Source organism: Protomyctophum bolini (genome assembly GCF_963924005.1).
Source record: "Protomyctophum bolini genome assembly, chromosome: 19".
Taxonomy (NCBI): Eukaryota; Metazoa; Chordata; class Actinopteri; order Myctophiformes; family Myctophidae; genus Protomyctophum; species Protomyctophum bolini.
The window spans coordinates 25,970,710-25,988,209 of NC_137880.1; the positions used below are offsets into that span (position 1 = coordinate 25,970,710).

Consider the following 17,500-nt stretch of genomic DNA (forward strand, 5'->3'; position numbering starts at 1 on the left):
CTATATATGTTTGGATGATTTATATTTATATTGGGGTGAATTTGCGACTGTAAAGGTGGGGAGAAGGCTTCACTTCCGCTTTGTATTGTATCATATACTCATGATCAAAGCTTCCGTTGCTCCAGACTGTATGACGGAACTTACGGAAGCATTTGAAAATTGCGAGAGGCAACAGTCTGGCCACGAGTGACTAATCTGTGGAGGTTAGGAGTGACACACACACAAGTGGGGGAAATTGGAACTTCACTGTGTATACCATTTTGCTGATGTGTAAAAGTGAATGAATTAACACCAAAATCCCCACACAAATGTTTTCTCTCTCTGCAGACTTTGGTCTCAGTAACACCCTGAAGCCAGAGTCCATGTCTATGGATCTGTTTTCTCTCTCTGCAGACTTTGGTCTCAGTAACACCCTGAAGCCAGAGTCCATGTCTATGGATCTGTTTTCTCTCTCTGCAGACTTTGGTCTCAGTAACACCCTGAAGCCAGAGTCCATGTCTATGGATCTGCTGGCCACTCAGTGTGGAAGCCCCGCCTACGCTGCCCCGGAGCTGCTGGCCCACAAGAAGTACGGCCCCAAGGTGGACGTCTGGTCTGTGTGAGTACTGTGATGTCATTTACCTGGTCTGTGATGTCATTAACCTGGTCTGTGTGAGTACTGTGATGGCATTTACCTGGTCTGTGATGTCATTAACCTGGTCTGTGTGAGTACTGTGATGTCATTTACCTGGTCTGTGATGTCATTAACCTGGTCTGTGTGAGTACTGTGATGTAATTTACCTGGTCTGTGTGAGTACTGTGATGACATTAACCTGGTCTGTGAGTACTGTGATGTCATCAACCTAGTCTGTGAGTACTGTGATGTCATCAACCTAGTCTGTGAGTACTGTGATGTAATTTACCTGGTCTGTGATGTCATTAACCTGGTCTGTGTGAGTACTGTGATGTCATTTACATATATCTATTAATCAGAAAAAGAAAAAAATGAGTTACGTGATTATTGTTGCCCTGGTTATTGTTGCCCACAACTCCTCAACACAACCTCTGTGTCTCTCACGGCTCCGTCTCTCACACACCTACGCATATAGACATTGATAAAAATCTGAGACATGACACCCTGCCTGCATCAACATCACTGTTTATAGCAGGGGTTCTCAACCTGTGGGGGGTCCCCAAATTATTTAAAATGTTTTTGCAACTGAATGGCTGGAAATTGGAAATTTAGAGTTTACATAGTACACATAGTACATGCATAAACTTTCCTTAACCCATTGACGCCTGGTGTAACGTATACGTTGTTCTACCCTTGATGCCGGCCGTGCTCTCTGTGTCTCATCAGCTATTGCTATACATGTAGCAACATAACTATTTAAAAAGAAAAACATCAGAATTTGAAGGTTTTCAGAAACCTTAGGTCAGGCCCTAGAAGGCGTTCCCAGATTTGGCCTCAGGCATCAATGGGTTATAGTTTCAGTATATATTTATTCTATTATTAAGGTTATTGTAGCAGTCAATTTGTATTGGTGGTGGGGAGGGGGGCGAGGGTCGCGAGACATGGCCAAAGAATCTTCGGGGTCCCCAGCCAAAAACGTTGAGAACCCCTGGTCTATAGCAATGATTACAATGGATAGAGCTATTAAGTTAACACAAAACAAACAAACAGAGCTCTCTCAAACGGCTATGTGATTGGAGCCGCTTCAACTGTATAGTATGTGATGATCAGGCTTGGGTGGGGCTTGGGCTCCATCTCATTCCCATTCATTTGGATCGGCTATTCATTTTCATTCCTGTTGAGCACTTGACCTCCATGGTGACCTTTACATAATGACCGTTTTGACCCGAAAGACAATTATGTCTTCGGGGCAGCTCATTCCCACCGATGAGATCGGTGAGCCAGCCATTCTTGGGTTATTTTGTGTTTTAACAGCCACATCCACAGATGGACAGGAGTGATTACATGCAAATAAGCTTTTGTGTTCTACAAAAACACACAAATATTGTCTCTTTCTGTGTCGTGCCGATAAGCATGGCGAGCGAACAAAACATTTGGAGTGGCACTCTGTTTGAGGTGTGTGTGTGTGTGTGTGTGTGTGTGTGTGTGTGTGTGTGTGTGTGTGTGTGTGTGCGTGTGCGTGTGCGTGCAGGGGTGTGAGTATGTTTGCCATGCTGACAGGGACGCTGCCCTTTACCGTGGAGCCCTTCAACATCAAACACCTGCATCAGAAGATGGTGAACGGAGACATCAGTACAATCCCCAGCGACGTCAGCAAAGGTAACTCACTCCTGATCGCTCATCAACGCAGCTTTGTGTCTTGGTAGACACCTGTATACACCTGTACACATAAAGGTGTGTCGTGTGTGTGTATACTATTGTGTACATCTGTAGGCCTATATCTATAAAGCTGTACACCTGTAAATGCCTGCACATATCTGTATACACCTGTACATCTATACAACTGTACATCTGTACACGCCTGTAAATACCTGCACACATCTGTACACCTCTACATCTGTACAGCTTATTGCGGCTATAGGAAGTCCAAAAGAAAACCGCGAGGAACTAAACACGGGACACACTGCACTGTGGCGCGATTCGCACGAATGATTAAAATAATGCACTCCAATTCCACTCCAATTCCTTGTGTTTGGCCTTTTCGTCTTCCACAACATACAACGCATACAGTACAACAGGTCCCAGAATATCCCGTCAACCCGAGCATTAGTACGGATCGATGTCGTGATGCATGGCGTTGTGTTCGCGATAATGCGTGCGTTGGCAAGTGTTCAACAGACAGTATCACAACCACGCTCACCACTCTCCAACACACTCCAGATTGCCCACAGGTGAACAGGTGAATGTGATCAATTATAATCATTGCCAGCTGCGGAGAACACACCTACCACCCATAATGCCAGTGCAGTGCCCACTAACAACAGTTTGAATCTTATACACCTCTACACCTGTATTCAACTATCTTTACAGATGTACACACAGGGCCGCTGCTGGACATTTGATTCGTCCTAATGTTGGTGCTAAATAACACTTAAACTGCTTCAGCTCTGAGCAGATCCACATGCCATGGGCTGCAGGGATGCACGCAGGTTGTGACTCATTAGGCGGAGGAGGATGGAGGGCTCGTCTGAGGACAACCTAGAGAGAAAGAGAGAGAGAGGAGAACATTTATGGCCTTGACTCATTTTGGTGCCCATGCAGGGCACCGTGGCGCTGCCCTACGCACAGTGTGTGCTGTGTGTGTGCCTAGCGGTGGCACTGTGTGTACACATGTGTACCCATTCAATGATACACCACCTGTGCACATCTGTATTAATTCACGTGTACACCTGTAGATACTTCCGTACACACGTACAGTATACCTATACAATTGTATGTATGTGCACAGCACACTGGCTGAGTTCAAGAAGTAAAAATCTGAGGAGAGACAGACACTTCATCTTCTCAAACTCGGTGCATCTCTCCGTTCTCACACTTGGACCCGTTGCACTACACTCTGTCATGGTGTCACCACCAACAAACAGAGCTCCTGTTACCGCTGCGATAAAAATACAGGTCCGATTCCCCGTCGCCGTGATAAGATCAGCCGAGTTGTAGCACTGTTGCCCACGGGCAACAACACATTACAGCCCCGGCGTCTGTGTCGTTGGAATTAGCATTCGGTCTTGCCACGGCTACTGTGTCCATAGCCTGGATTCTGGGGTCGGGAGGGTAGAGCCAGAGCTCTCTCGTGATCACCCTGAAGTTGAGACATTGATAAAAATCAAGAAACATGAAACGCAAACCCTGCCTGCACCGACATCTCCTGTTCTACATCTTCCTGAGATATGATTGATCATGGCATTTTGACCTTGACCTTCATTGTGACCTTGACCTATAACATTTTCGACCTGAAAGGTCTCTTCGGGGGCAGCTCACTGATCAATCTCACCGAATTTCATGAAAATCGGCCCATCCGTTCTCAAATTGTTGACGCACACAGATTACAATATGCATGCAATAAACTAGCCAACACCAAATCAGAGTTAGGACTCCTGAATTGTTGCCCTGAGTCCACACCCTCCTGCAAGCATCAGCGTCTCTGCAGTATTGTTAGCTCCGCTGTTGCGCCGCATTGCATCTATGTACTGTAGGTGGTGCGAGTCTTGCCTTTCCTGGCTGTGCCTGACACAGTACCCTGCCAACCTCATCCTTCTCTCTCTGACCTGTCTGTGACCTGTGGTAGGTCCCCGTAGAAGAGAGTCATTGGAGCACTCTCCTTTGATTGGCAAGATGCTGGCTTCAATCCATCGCTGCTTATGAGTATAGCACTTCTTGGGTAACTCAGACATGGGGTATGTAGGAGCTGATAGTACGTGTGTCGCTCCACCTCAGCAATCCATTTCCCATGGGGAACAGACATGCTTGTTACTCGGCTGATACTGACAATACTTAAGTCATGTCGACCTACTTACTTACTGTAATTACTTACTTACTCCACTTGGCCCTGCTGCAAGTGTGGCAATCGATAGCAACAGTTGGAGTTGTTGTTGTTGTTGGAAAGACTAGTATGGCTGCTTGAAGTCTGTCTGCTCCCCAGGTTCTTCAGGCTATCAGTGTTCAGCATCTCAAGACAAACAAACAAACAAACAACCAGCCTGACTGGCGCTATGACAGACATACTAATGAAGCTGTTGCATATATGTAGGTCCACCTTTTGCTGCATCATTGTTGAACATTATTTTGTGTGTGTGTGTGTGTGTGTGTGTGTGTGTGTGTGTGTGTGTGTGTGTGTGTGTGTGCGTGTGCGCGTGTGTGCACGTTTACAGTATGGATGTATGCATGTACTGTATTTGCAGTACAAAGTGCTGCATTATTAGCTTGTGACGTTGTCAGCATGTTCAGGAAATGGCTCTCTCCCCAGACTGTACCCCTTCAAACTGAGTATCTCAGAGGAGCCGAGGCAGCGAGGCCCAGTGTGAAACCGGTCGGATCGGCAGTTGTCCAGAACCGCTGATCTGATCCGATGTTTTATTCAGGACCTCGGGTTGTGCATATTGGGGCATGCGTTCCATCGTTCCTTAGTAGTAGTACCCATCGGGCACCAGCCTAGTGTAGTGCATGCATAAGCAGATAGTATAGTACAAGAGGAAAGCTGTGAGCTTGAATGCTGTTGCTGGGGTTATAGGGCATAGCAGTGGGCGCGGTTTTCTAGACATTCTTTCCCATAGACATTTACAAAAATATTTATATAATTATTTTAAGTCTAGAATCAAGCCATGCAGGTTCCTGATGAATCATGACCATAAAACCTTTAATTCTGTGAAAAATAAAAATAAGAAAAAACGCTAGAGGGCATTTATTGGATGTAGTAATACATTTTCTTTTTCCTGTTTTATCGCTTGATTCAAGGCTTAAAACAATTGATATAATTAAATATTATTGTAAAACCCTATGGTAAAACCACGTCCACTGCTATGCATTGGCCAGGTTATTTGGTGGGTGAAATAGGCTCATTCTCTCTCCCTCCTCTCCATCGGCTCTGTAACCTCGCGTTACCAGACTTTCCACCTCGGAGGAAAGCCGTGCTGTGTGATCCGGTCAGGAGCGGTTGATATCTTATGTCATGTTTGATGGATATAAATCCATCAAATAGGTATTATGACTGTTTAAAGGACTGTATTAAAATAAATGGTTAGATAGGATGATAGCATCGATAGCTAGAGAGCTTGGAGCTCCGGAACTGTAAAACTACTGTTGAAAGTAATCTAATTACCATAAATACTCTTCACCAAACTAGAAGCAGAAGGCTTGTAACTTTACAGAAATGGTTCTAACTTTTTAGACTATAAGAGTTTAATACTTTAGATTAGATTTAACAAGAATACTTTTAGGAGAAGGATCAATACCAAAATGTTTACCTTAAGTAAGAAATACTTTTAGAAAATTACCTTTTAAATACTCGGATGAATAACAGAGTCCACCAAAAGAAAGGATTTCCAGTCGAGCAATAGGTTTTAGCCATTATATTTTGAATTATGAGAGAAGAATTAAGATTCACATACAGCCAATATATATACACAAAAAGATTCCCCCCGGTCCCGAAGGACCTGGTTGAAAATGGTCTCTCACACCGTCTTACAAAATGGAGACGGTATATATATCATTTTACTCAAGATGGGAAGACACAGAAATGCACGTGTCAGCCAGTAATGGGATGACTCACTGGTTACTTCCTAATACAAACCAGTAAGCTATGCATGGGATATGTAGTTTTGAATGATTTGTAGTTTATAAATCAAATCCCTAACCAGTTTTAAGGCTAATTTGTCAGAGCCCGGCTGTCTGCGCGGCATACTCAAGGTCAAAATAACATGTTATTTCTCAAAGCGAGGCAGACAGTGCAAAACAATTATTTTATCTACACTCGGCGGAGCCAGCTATCTAAACGCTGGGACGGCGTGACATGAAATGTAAGTCACAGGGCAATTCATAATCCATAATTCTGCAAAACCTATGGAATACCAGGTCACAGGATCACATGAGAATTCCCTCACCAAAATAACAGATCTACAAATGAAAAATACCTATCAATGTAATGTTATATTAATTGTTTTGTAGTCATCAGGCCGGAACCCTCAAACCAGAACATCCTTTCCCTCAAACCGGGAGAATAATACCTTCCCAATAAAACTTGATGCGGCGTAGTTTCGCTGATTTCTAAAAGGTGAGTGTATTTTCCAGAGACTATTTAGCGTCTGTATACCTTTGTTATCCCACAGGGAAATTATATTCTCATCGCAGGCTACGAGAGAGCGAGTCAAGGGAAGATATTATTCTTCCAGTTTTAGGGAAAGGAAGTTCTGGTTTGAGGGTTCCGGCGATGACTACAAATAATGACTATACATGACGTAAGATACCAGTAAGACTCGCAAACGCGAGAAGCGAACGCAGCTGAGACCCTGCAGATCATGTCTGTCTGTCTGTCTGTCTGTCTGTCTGTGTGTCTGTCCCGCTGTTACTGTATATGTGGACCTGGCCCCTTTTGTGCCCATATATGGAGCTGAGTGATTGCTGATGCAACACACTCCATATTTGGACGTATAGCGGGACAGACACACACACAGACAGACACACAGACAGACATGATCTGCTAGGTCTCATAGTAAGTGCTCACTGCGTTCGCAATCACTGCGTTCGCAATCATCCACTCCCGTTTGGATCATAAACCCAAAAAGGAATGCTGACCATGCTGATCCATCCATCCATCCATCCTCTGTGTTACAGGTGCTGTGGGGTTTGTGATGTCTCTTCTAGAACCAGACCCTGCCAAGAGACCCAGCATCAGAGCTGCTATGGAAGAGAGGTGGATCAATGAAGGCTACGCTAAGAAACCTCTGAACTCCCTCTCCCATAAAAACAGGTACACACACGCACGCACTCACACACACACACACACACACACACACACAGAGGGAGGGGAAGGGGCGAATAATGAAAATTCTTGTGGTATGCAGTGTAATGGGTTTGTATATTATATCAGGCTTAAATGATTTTTACAGCATTTGGCGGGCTGTGGAAATGCAATCGGATACGGCTGCACTTGGCAGTAATGTGTGTTGCCTGGATTCCATCATGAACCAAACAAGAACCTTTCAGTTTGGCACGGTTCGCCATCTTTTACTGTCTGTCATTCAGTGCTAACTGCTTAGTCACTATACCCACCTTGAGCTGAACTAAAGGATGATTAATTATCACTGAAATGTCTCTGTCTGTCTGTCTGTCTGTCTGTCTGTCTGTCTGTCTGTCTGTCTGTCTGTCTGTCTGTCTGAAGTATAAAATAAGGTTAAAGTGGTTGAACCGATTGTGACACAATATTAACACATTTTGCTGGGGACCCTCTGGTACCCCACCAAGGACCCTTGGGGTCCGTCTACAGTACCAAATTCTCTCTCTCTCTCTCTCTCTCTCTGTCTCTCTCTCTCTCTCTCAGGCTGCATCCAGAGGATCTCAACCAGTCTGTGTTGTCCTACATGACGGAGACCCTGGGCTACTCCCTGTCTGACGTCACCCAGACGCTCACCGCCAACCGGCCCTCCGCCATCATGGCCTCCTACCACCTGCTGCTCAACAAACTCAGCAGGGGTCCCAAGGGAGGGAAGGGCAGCAAGGTATACACACGTGTTCACACACACAGTACATGTCTCTAACACTAAACGTCCCCAAAACATCCATGACCCTAATCCCCTAATAAAGGGCAAGGGCGCGCATCATTGTGATGTCAGGCCAGCTCCATATATGGAGATCTAGGGGTGATCAATGCCCGTTGGGGGGTGATCAGGTGTGATCAATAGGGAACAATGCAAGTTGGAAATGAATGCCCCACCCAGTTATTATGTCTGTGTCCTTTTTATGCCCATATATGGAGTTATTTGTCAGGCATGCCCAAATATGGAGTCGCAGATGTCAGAACATATTGTGATGTCAACACAGGTCAGCTATGGAGATCTAGGGCTTCTGTCCAGAGCCTGGGCAGAGCACTGCACCCCCTGGGGTGGTGTGGAACGCGTGTGGCGAATTTGAAGTTCTCGAGTTACATGGATTATAGACGCACGCACGCACAGAGACTTGGTGCATTTATAGATATATGTTTGAGCCTAGTCCAACCTATTGACTTCCAGTGAAGTCCTAAATTGTGAAAGAAATATTGACTATGTCCAAAATAGTTACTTCCTTCCTTGGCCTATACTGGCAGTGTGCACATTGCATTTGTGTTCCCCACCTGCCCCATTGATTGACAGCCAATAAGCACCATTTGTTTTAGAATGAGCCAGCCAATGAGAAAGCCCCTAAAGCGTCCAGCAGGCCTCTGAGGAGCCAACTGCAGGAGCGGCAGAGCAACAGGAAGGGGCTGGACGAGCTGCCCCGTGCGGATCATCTCACCAAAGACGATGAGGAGAACCGGCCGCCCTCTGCCTCCCCACCCCTCCCCCCTCGCCTGGCCTCTGCCTCCCCACACCTCCCCCCTCGCCTGCCCTCTGCCTCCCCACCCCTCCCCCCTCGCCTGCCCTCGCCCTCCACCACCGCTCCTCTGTCCACAGAGGAGGGCATCACCGATGACCAGATCGCCATCACTCTGGACACCCGAGAGACGCTGTTCCCTGAAGGTAGGGTATACATCAAGCACGCATGCATGCACTCACAGGAGTACATATATTACTCAAGAATATAGCACTTAGCACTAGGGATGTCCCGATCACATTTTCTTGCTCCTGATCCAATTCCAATTATTTTATCTGCCGATACCAATCTTTCCCGGTCCGATATTTATATTTTTATAGAATACAATATCACAATAGTACAATATCTAATTAAACATATAGTACCAGTAAGACGCGCAAACGTGGGAAGCGAACGCAGCTCGTACATATTTGGGTTTTTTTCATATTTATTTTTAAGTTATTATTTTTTTAAGTTAAGTTATTTTTAAGTTAAGTTTTTAACTTAGCCATAACCATATAAGGAGTCCCCAAAGCAGCTATACGTCCAAATATGGAGTGTGTTGCATAAATCACAAACAAATCACTCAGCTCCATATACAGTATGGGCACAAAGGGGGGACACACGGACACACACACGGACACACGGACAGACATGATCTGCTAGGTCTCATGGTAAGTGCTCACTGCGTTCGCAAACATTGAGGTGTGTGTCCGTGGCACGATGTCTCACATGTGCACACGCTTGTGTGTGGGTGTCCTTTCCAGTGTCGTTGTTTGGCGACAGGGAGCTGGTCCATCTCTCTCCTCCCAAAAGCTCCGCCACCAAGCTGTGTGACTCCGCCCCATGTCAAGTCCCCGCGGGCGCCGAGCCGGCGCGGGACGGCGGCACGTCCAGGCCCGCCCGCCCCGCCCACCTGCTCAGGACCACGCACTCGGACGGCTCGGCGGACCCCGGTTTGGACTTCTACCACGACGACCATCCCCACCCGCACGCCAACGGCATCAACGAGCGCCTGGAGAAGCTGCAGACCTTCTACTCCACGGAAAAGACCGGAATCTCTCCCAGGATGCTCCTGGACTCGGACGCCGTGCACCCCCCCACAGACCGAGAGCGCACCGTGGCCTCGACGTCTCCGTCGGCCCCGCTCCCCCGCCTGCGCAACGTCGGCCCAACGGACGGCGCGGCCCGGAAGGTGACGTGGGTGGGGCTGACGCGGCCCGGACCCCCGGGGCTCCTGGTGAACGGGTCCAAGCCTCCGGCCTTCCCCGCCCAGCGGCAGCACACGCTGGTCATCAAGAGCCTGCGGCAGGAGAAGGGGAGGAGAGGGGGGGAGAGAGGGGGGGAGAGAGGGGGGGGGGGGAGGAGGAGGAGGAGGGGAGAGGGGGACAGGAGGGATGAGTGGAGTGAAGAGGAACACTGTTCAGCTGCGTTCGTCTCTCCAGCGCCGCATGGCGGACTTGAACCTCCCACTGCTCCCCGCAGCTCTGCAGGGCAAAACGGACAGGAAGAACCAGCTACACAGCATGGACTACTGACGCTCGTCAAACATAGAACTTACAGACTGTACACTGACTTCTGTGTCTGAGGGTGGGGGGTGGGTGGGGGTTAACAGTATGTGACCGCTATAGAGCATAGCAGTGGGCGTGGTTTTCGGGTTCCACTGAAAAATTGGTCATTCATTTTTCCCATAGAGATTTACAAAAATATTTATATAAATAATTTTAATCCTAGAATCAAGCCATCCAGGATCATCATGATTCATGACCACAAAACATTTGAATCGGTTGAAAAATGAATATTTAAAATTATATGATACTATACAGGATTTCCCCCTGTTTTACCCTTATTTTGAAGAGCCAAAACTTGTGACTGAACGTTACAAATGTTACTTTCACTGTGTGTGTTGTCGGACCGGATGTTGATCTCCCGCTGGACGATGAGAAAGGACTACCGCGACGATTACAGCGTTATATGTGCCGTCGAATAAAGCGTGTTTTGACCAGAAATCGCATCTGGGACAAGGGATTGGAGATACAGGCGATCGAAAGAAACAGATAGAGTGCGCGAGAAATTCAAGATGGCGCGCTCCACTACTGTTGACATCATCACCTAGCAACCCAATGCTAATGTAAGTACACCATGACTCGATCGGTCATAAACACTATAAAAGACCCTTTGGTGTGAATTTACGCCTGGTTAGACATTTGAATTGACGTAGATCTATATGTGATAAATACCCTTTGTTTAGCAGTTTAATGTTTGTTTTGTAAACGCCATTGACAATGAAGGGAAAGTTTACGTCATATTGTCCCTTTATTGTTAATGGCGTTTAATGTTTGTGTTGGCACCGTTTTGGCACCGATCACCTAATCAACATGAGTTATATTAGCGCCCCTCACTTCACACGGGTGTGATTTTAAAATTTTCACAGAATCAAAGGTTTTATGGGCATGATTAACCAGGATCCTGGATGGCTTGATTCTAGGCTTAAAATAATTAATATAAATATTTTTGTAAATCTCTATGGGAAAAATTAAAGGCTGATTTCTCAGTGGAACCAGAAGACCACTCCCACTGCTATGCCCTGCCTATAGAGAGGGAGTCAAGATAGTACTGTCGCTTCTGACCAAAGGGAAGGACACACACACACACACACACACACACACACACACACACGCAGACGCACAAATCCTGAGTGTGGCACTGGGAGACAAACTAGAGCCAGAAGTTTGATGTAATGCATTGGGCTGTCTAGCCTGGAAACCTGACGAATCATGCCAACGTGAATACTGCAACTTATTCTGCTCTTTAACCTATATTTTCAGTACCTCAATTAAAATCACACCCGTGTGAAGTAAGTGGCACTCTTATCATCGTACATTATCCATTCATTGTCAATGGGAATTTAATTAGTTTGTGTAAGACGGAAATCTACCTCTTGACAGAGGGAGGGAAAGGAAATTGACCGATGAACATTCTCTCAGTCAAATTAACATTCAGGAATTTTCTTTAAATACTGTATCTGAGAGAAGACACTATCTCAAACACAAGTTATGTACATGTAGCACACAGTGAATCTGAACTTGCCTGCACACAGCAAAATGTGTTCATATATGAATGGATCTGAAAGGGTAATTCTTTTTTTACAAAAGTTAATTACAGTAATTTAGTTAAATGAATACTGTGCGTGATTTGACTGTATATGGCTTCTTAGATCGAGCACTTACCCACGAGACCACTATCTCCACGTGACTCGCGAGCACCATGAGCTGCCTGTAATCCATAGTGCCAAAGAGTAATCGCTCAATGGAGAGGACGCGACACTGAGACAATCACAGGAGAATCTGGGGACACTTGGCCTTTACTTTCACTGCTGCCTGTCACTGTTGATTTCGTCGACTAATACTATGACAAGAAATGTTCATCGACTACCTTTTTTCACTGACGAAAACTCAATGGAAACTAAATGAAAACTAAGCTATGATTGATGACTAAAACTAAGACTAAAATATATTGACAATTTTGTCAACAAATAAAACCTAGACTAAAATGTTAGGAAGTGTGGACAAGAGATCCAGACAGTATAAGTAAAAGTCATTTTACACTTGGTTGCATGCAAATAGCCGATCTACAAGCTCACAACGTGTCGCGCTGCGGCGCCTTGTGAGCTTGTAGATCGGCTATTTTCAGCAAGTGTAAAATCAGCCATTACGACGGCACCAAGGCCTGCCAAAATACATTTTAGTCGACTAAATCAATCAAATGTAGCTTTAGTCGACTAAAATCTTATGATATTTAGTCGACTAAAACAAGACTGTGTCCTTGTTTCATCCCCATACCGTACTATATGTCCATTTGGCAGGGGTGGGAAAGGTACTCAATTGTTTTACTTAAGTAAAAGTATCGATTACTGCTACGTGGAACTACTTACAAGTAAAAGTCCGGAATTCAAAATGTGTTTGAGTAAAAGTACAAAAGTATTGGCATCAAAATGTACTTAAAGTACCAAAAGTAGAAAGTACTCACTATGACGAATGTTAATGTCCCAATATTTTGAAAATAGCAGATCTACTACTGTATGATGTAGTGGAGTAGAAGTATTGGAAATTGGAAATACTCAAGTAAAGAACAAATACCTCAAAATTGTAAAGTAAAAGTACTTAAGTAAATGTAGTTAGTTTCTTTCCACCTCTGCCATATGGTCATTTTACACAGTAAAATCCTCAGTGTTCATTAATGGCGAAATCCGCACAAAGATGAAGACACGTATCCATTAGTCACTGAAAACCCCCCAAAAAACCATGCCAAGCGTTCCATACCGGATTAGCGGATTTACCCTCCATGCAGGCCTTGCGCTACATCTCTTTTTCAATCGCCCCGCCTAACTTTTCGATTTTTCAAAAATAGCAGACCTACGCTATGGGCTTGTAGATATGCTATTTTTCAATAGCTAAAGCATAATCACCAAAAGGGGTTCCCGCCCAAAATGGGTTAAAGGACCAGCGCCCTATAACTTATTTTTTTTATTCTTTATATACACATTATCAACAGAATTCAGTAAATAAAAACGGCTAGTGCGGAATTCTCCATTAAACTATGAGAATGTATAAATGTAATGTGTATAATTTGTTCACGCTCAGTGTGACAAATGGATGAATTATAATGCTGAGGATTGTACTGTGTACTTTAACCTATTAAACTGTGAAGTGCAGGGTCATGCACCTCTAAATGTGACTCTTTTACCGTATTCATATACTGTAGATCTGAAATAAAACTTTTGTATGCACAGTCTGTTGTTTTGTGTTCTTTGACTCTCCACACATGCACAGTAAGTCAACAAACCCATACAGAAAAGTTATACTTGCCAAATAAAATACATGGGTGAAAATGTATTTCTGTTCCAAAATATGCCTTTTTGATATTCAGAGAGATTTAAAGAAAATTTGTGTTGTGTGAAAGATGTGTTGTCTTTCACTGCTACTCGCCATCATTCTCCACCCAACCAATAATAAATGTGACAATAAGAACAGCTCCAATGTAAGAGAAATGCCATCACCTCCGCTTATTAATAAGCTATTTTATAGCTTTGTAATAATTATTTGCTGAATCTTGTTACCTTCCGCCGTCAGGACCATTTTCACGATGTCAACCTTCTCATCCTCTGTGATGAGCTCATAAGTGATGGTAGCAGAGTATTCCGTCACCTCGCCAGTAGGATGGAGCTCCACAGCCAACCTGAGAGGTAGATCCATTTTACGATTGATTTGACTTAAATACAATTTAAAGGGCATTCCATTCACGAATGCTGTTCTAGCATTTTACAAGTTTCAGGGCTTTCACTTACTTGCTGTCTCCGGTGAAGGGGAAGTAGGGGGTCTCATAATTGTAAGCATCAGTGTACATCAGGGAAGTGCAGTACTTCATTCCAGCGAATAAGGGATTACACTCACTGACATCAACCTTCTCCTCCACCATAGGGGGGATAGTTTTAATCTCAGCACCATTCACTGCTACAAATGTGTTTCTGTAATTGAGAGAGAAGAAAGTTTGGATTGTTGCATTTACAGGACATAGTGAAGCAACAAATACCCCCCCCCCCCCCCCTCTCTCTCTCTCTCTCTCTCTCTCTCTCTCTCTCTCTCTCTCTCACTCATCTCTGTCCTTGTCTCTCCTCATCTCTCCATCTTTGAATCATTAATAATGCGGTGCTGAACAGAGATATAGGAATCTGGTTGCTGCCTTGTGGCACTCAGGGGCCACTGAATAATTCAATGGATGTAGTGGCACCTGATGGTGTGTGTGTGTGTGTGTGTGTGTGTGTGTGCGCGCGTGCCTGTGCCTGCCCACCTCAGTGGGCTCAATCTGTCCTCATGGGAAGGACACACACACACACACACACACACACACACACACACACACACACACACACACTAACACAAGTAAACATTAGCCATAATATGTGGAGGAGTACATGCTACCACACACTTCTCCCTAACATATCATTACACTAAAAGCCAGTGTTATAGTCAAGTCACTTAACTACAAGTCCAAGTGAAGTCTCCAGTCCCAAGTCCAAGTCATCTTACTTGTCATCTTACTAAGTCAAAGTCAAGTCCAAGTCGCCCAACGATCAGTACAGACTCTTGGTTGTGACAAAGCTTATGCTAGATCAGAAAACAAATGCATATACGAACTCCAAGTTCTCCCCCCCCCCCCCCATCAGATCATAGCGTTTACCATAAGTGAATTTTAGTAGTACCTCTCACAATACTAGATAATTAATTACAATTATAGATGACTTAATCATTAAACTAATTTGCATTGCTCAGTCATACAATGTGCATTTTTGACTGTTCAAGTTTAAGTCAGAAAACTTCCAAGTCTGAGTCAAGTTAAAAGTCACAGATGTCAAGTTCAAGTCACAAGTTATAGTGACTGCAAATGGACTTGAGCCCGGGTCCTGGAGTCAAGCACTACTACTAGGAAACAGAAAGAGTTTAAGTGTAACAGGTGTTCTACCACTTTAATCCTAGCATCTTGAACCCTAGCCCCTATCCTGGGGCCAACAGAGAGCCCTTGGGAATCCTGTCCACTAAGTATAGGGTTTAAGTAAGCACTTGCAGGCCAAAGATCCGGCGTCATTGTCTGCCTGGAAGATCACACCAGCTCAGTAAAAACTCTCCAGTGCTCACATTAGGCCCCAATCATATACCAGCCCCGGTGTTCTGTTTTCTCTCCTGACCTATAGAGTTCGTGAAACAGCCGAGCCCGGGGGATTGTCGCTCTTCTAATCTTTGCTGAGAGATGAGGGTTGAATGAGGCTGAGTCTGAATGGTATATGTGTTATATGAGCGATGGGTTTAAAGGGGGAAAAATGGTATGGAAACTATATCAATTATGTATGGTTGGAATGCAGATGTATCCATGGCTACATCTGTGGCAGAACATTGCTGGTACATGCATGCTACAGTGAGCTACTGAAAAGGCATGCGTGACATGTCACATGTCTTTCCATGTCTTTGCCAAGGTTCATTTGTTAAAGTCAAAAAAGGTCAATGGAAATGCATATTCACATATTTGAGTTACATTTAAGCTCTTCAAATATATTTCCTCATACATAATATTAAACAAATATTAATATTAAAATATTTACATAATATTAAATTATACAAGTAGTATAGTAGTTGCACATTAGATGCAGTGAAAGTAGACCTTCCACAGTGTTAGGCTACATCTCTTGAAGCTAATTTGACTTCGACCTCTACATCCCGTTAATCCTGGTGCTTGTCTTTGGAGACAAAGACAAGAACAGGGTGCCAGGAGTACGTTTTTGCGCGCGCGTGCGTGCACACACACACACACACACACACTCACACTCACACTCACACTCACACTCACACTCACACTCACATAACACACAATACATCTTTGTGGGTGAGAGAATTAGGACAACAGAGACTGAAAGAGATTCTTTGTGATTCAGTCACCTCCATCAATGCATGCTGTCTGTGAGTGATAAGCCAGACCTGGCCTCTCTTCATTACCACACCATACACTGTACGTCCTCTACATAATTATGATCATTTTCCACACTGTATGTACGTGCGTGCGTGGGTGCGTGCGTGCATGCATGCATTTGAAAACAGAAAAACCAGGGTAAGAAGGTCAAGGTCTTTCAGTGGGTGCACGGTCCACTCCAGACCTAGTGTAGTTCTACAATGCTCCTCCATCCATCTTAGTGTTCTAAAGCATAGTATGTACAGTGCCAGCATCACCTCATGAGACGCACGGAGGTCGTTTCCTGGTAGTGGCCATGGCTGCTGAGGTCATTAAGAGTTCATGTGACGCAGTCTGCTGTGTGGAACATTCCATTCATGAGGTCATGTAACTATAAGGTGCTGGGAGGAAAACTGGAAAGGTCACGTAATATCCAGAGATGGAGCCATTATACTGTATTACTACTGTATTCTCTATGTGGATAGTCAATTAAAATGACCATTTGGCCTCTAAATGTTTCAGGATGGAATCTCTTTCCCCCCTTAGGCTACATTTAACTGGACATCTTCCAGTCATTCAGTGGAAGTATTGTTAATATGTTTTATTCAGACCGGTTGGTTTGCAGAGGGCAGTGGGGTTGTACATTTTATGAATATGAAATTCTCTGCCGGCTCATTAGGTAGGGAGTTGTTGCCTGAAATGAAACAGCGACAATTCTGTACTCTTCTATACTACTCTTTGTTCCTCAACGCACGGTAGCCTGGGCTACCTCAACGGTCCTTCTACCTGTGTTCTCCTGCAGTGCAGAGCAGTGAACCTTGACCGAAGTCACTCTCACATTTTGACCTTATCCTATTGAGGTCTTTCCGACGGTACTAGCACTTTTCCTTTCCCTCATAGCTCTGGGCTTACTAACGCTTGATTTGTGAACGTGTTGTGTACAAAAGAATAGCACATTTACAAGCTTGCAATGTGTTGCGGCGATGGGAGAGTGCCTCTAGCCAACAG

At 44.7% G+C, this 17,500-nt stretch overlaps 1 protein-coding gene across 1 annotated transcript in view; it reads left to right on the top strand.

Annotated features, from left to right (window-relative positions):
- Positions 1-10,530, top strand: part of LOC308333842 (uncharacterized protein) — a gene marked incomplete at its 3' end in the record, with an annotated part of 41,375 nt that extends 30,845 nt beyond the window's left edge. The window contains 7 exon segments of the mRNA XM_080790346.1: positions 460-598; positions 2,145-2,272; positions 7,280-7,415; positions 7,986-8,163; positions 8,817-9,159; positions 9,760-10,354; positions 10,356-10,530. Of these exon segments, the coding sequence (XP_080646472.1) occupies positions 460-598; positions 2,145-2,272; positions 7,280-7,415; positions 7,986-8,163; positions 8,817-9,159; positions 9,760-10,354; positions 10,356-10,530 (1,694 nt within the window).
- Between the last annotated feature and the right edge of the window lie 6,970 nt (positions 10,531-17,500).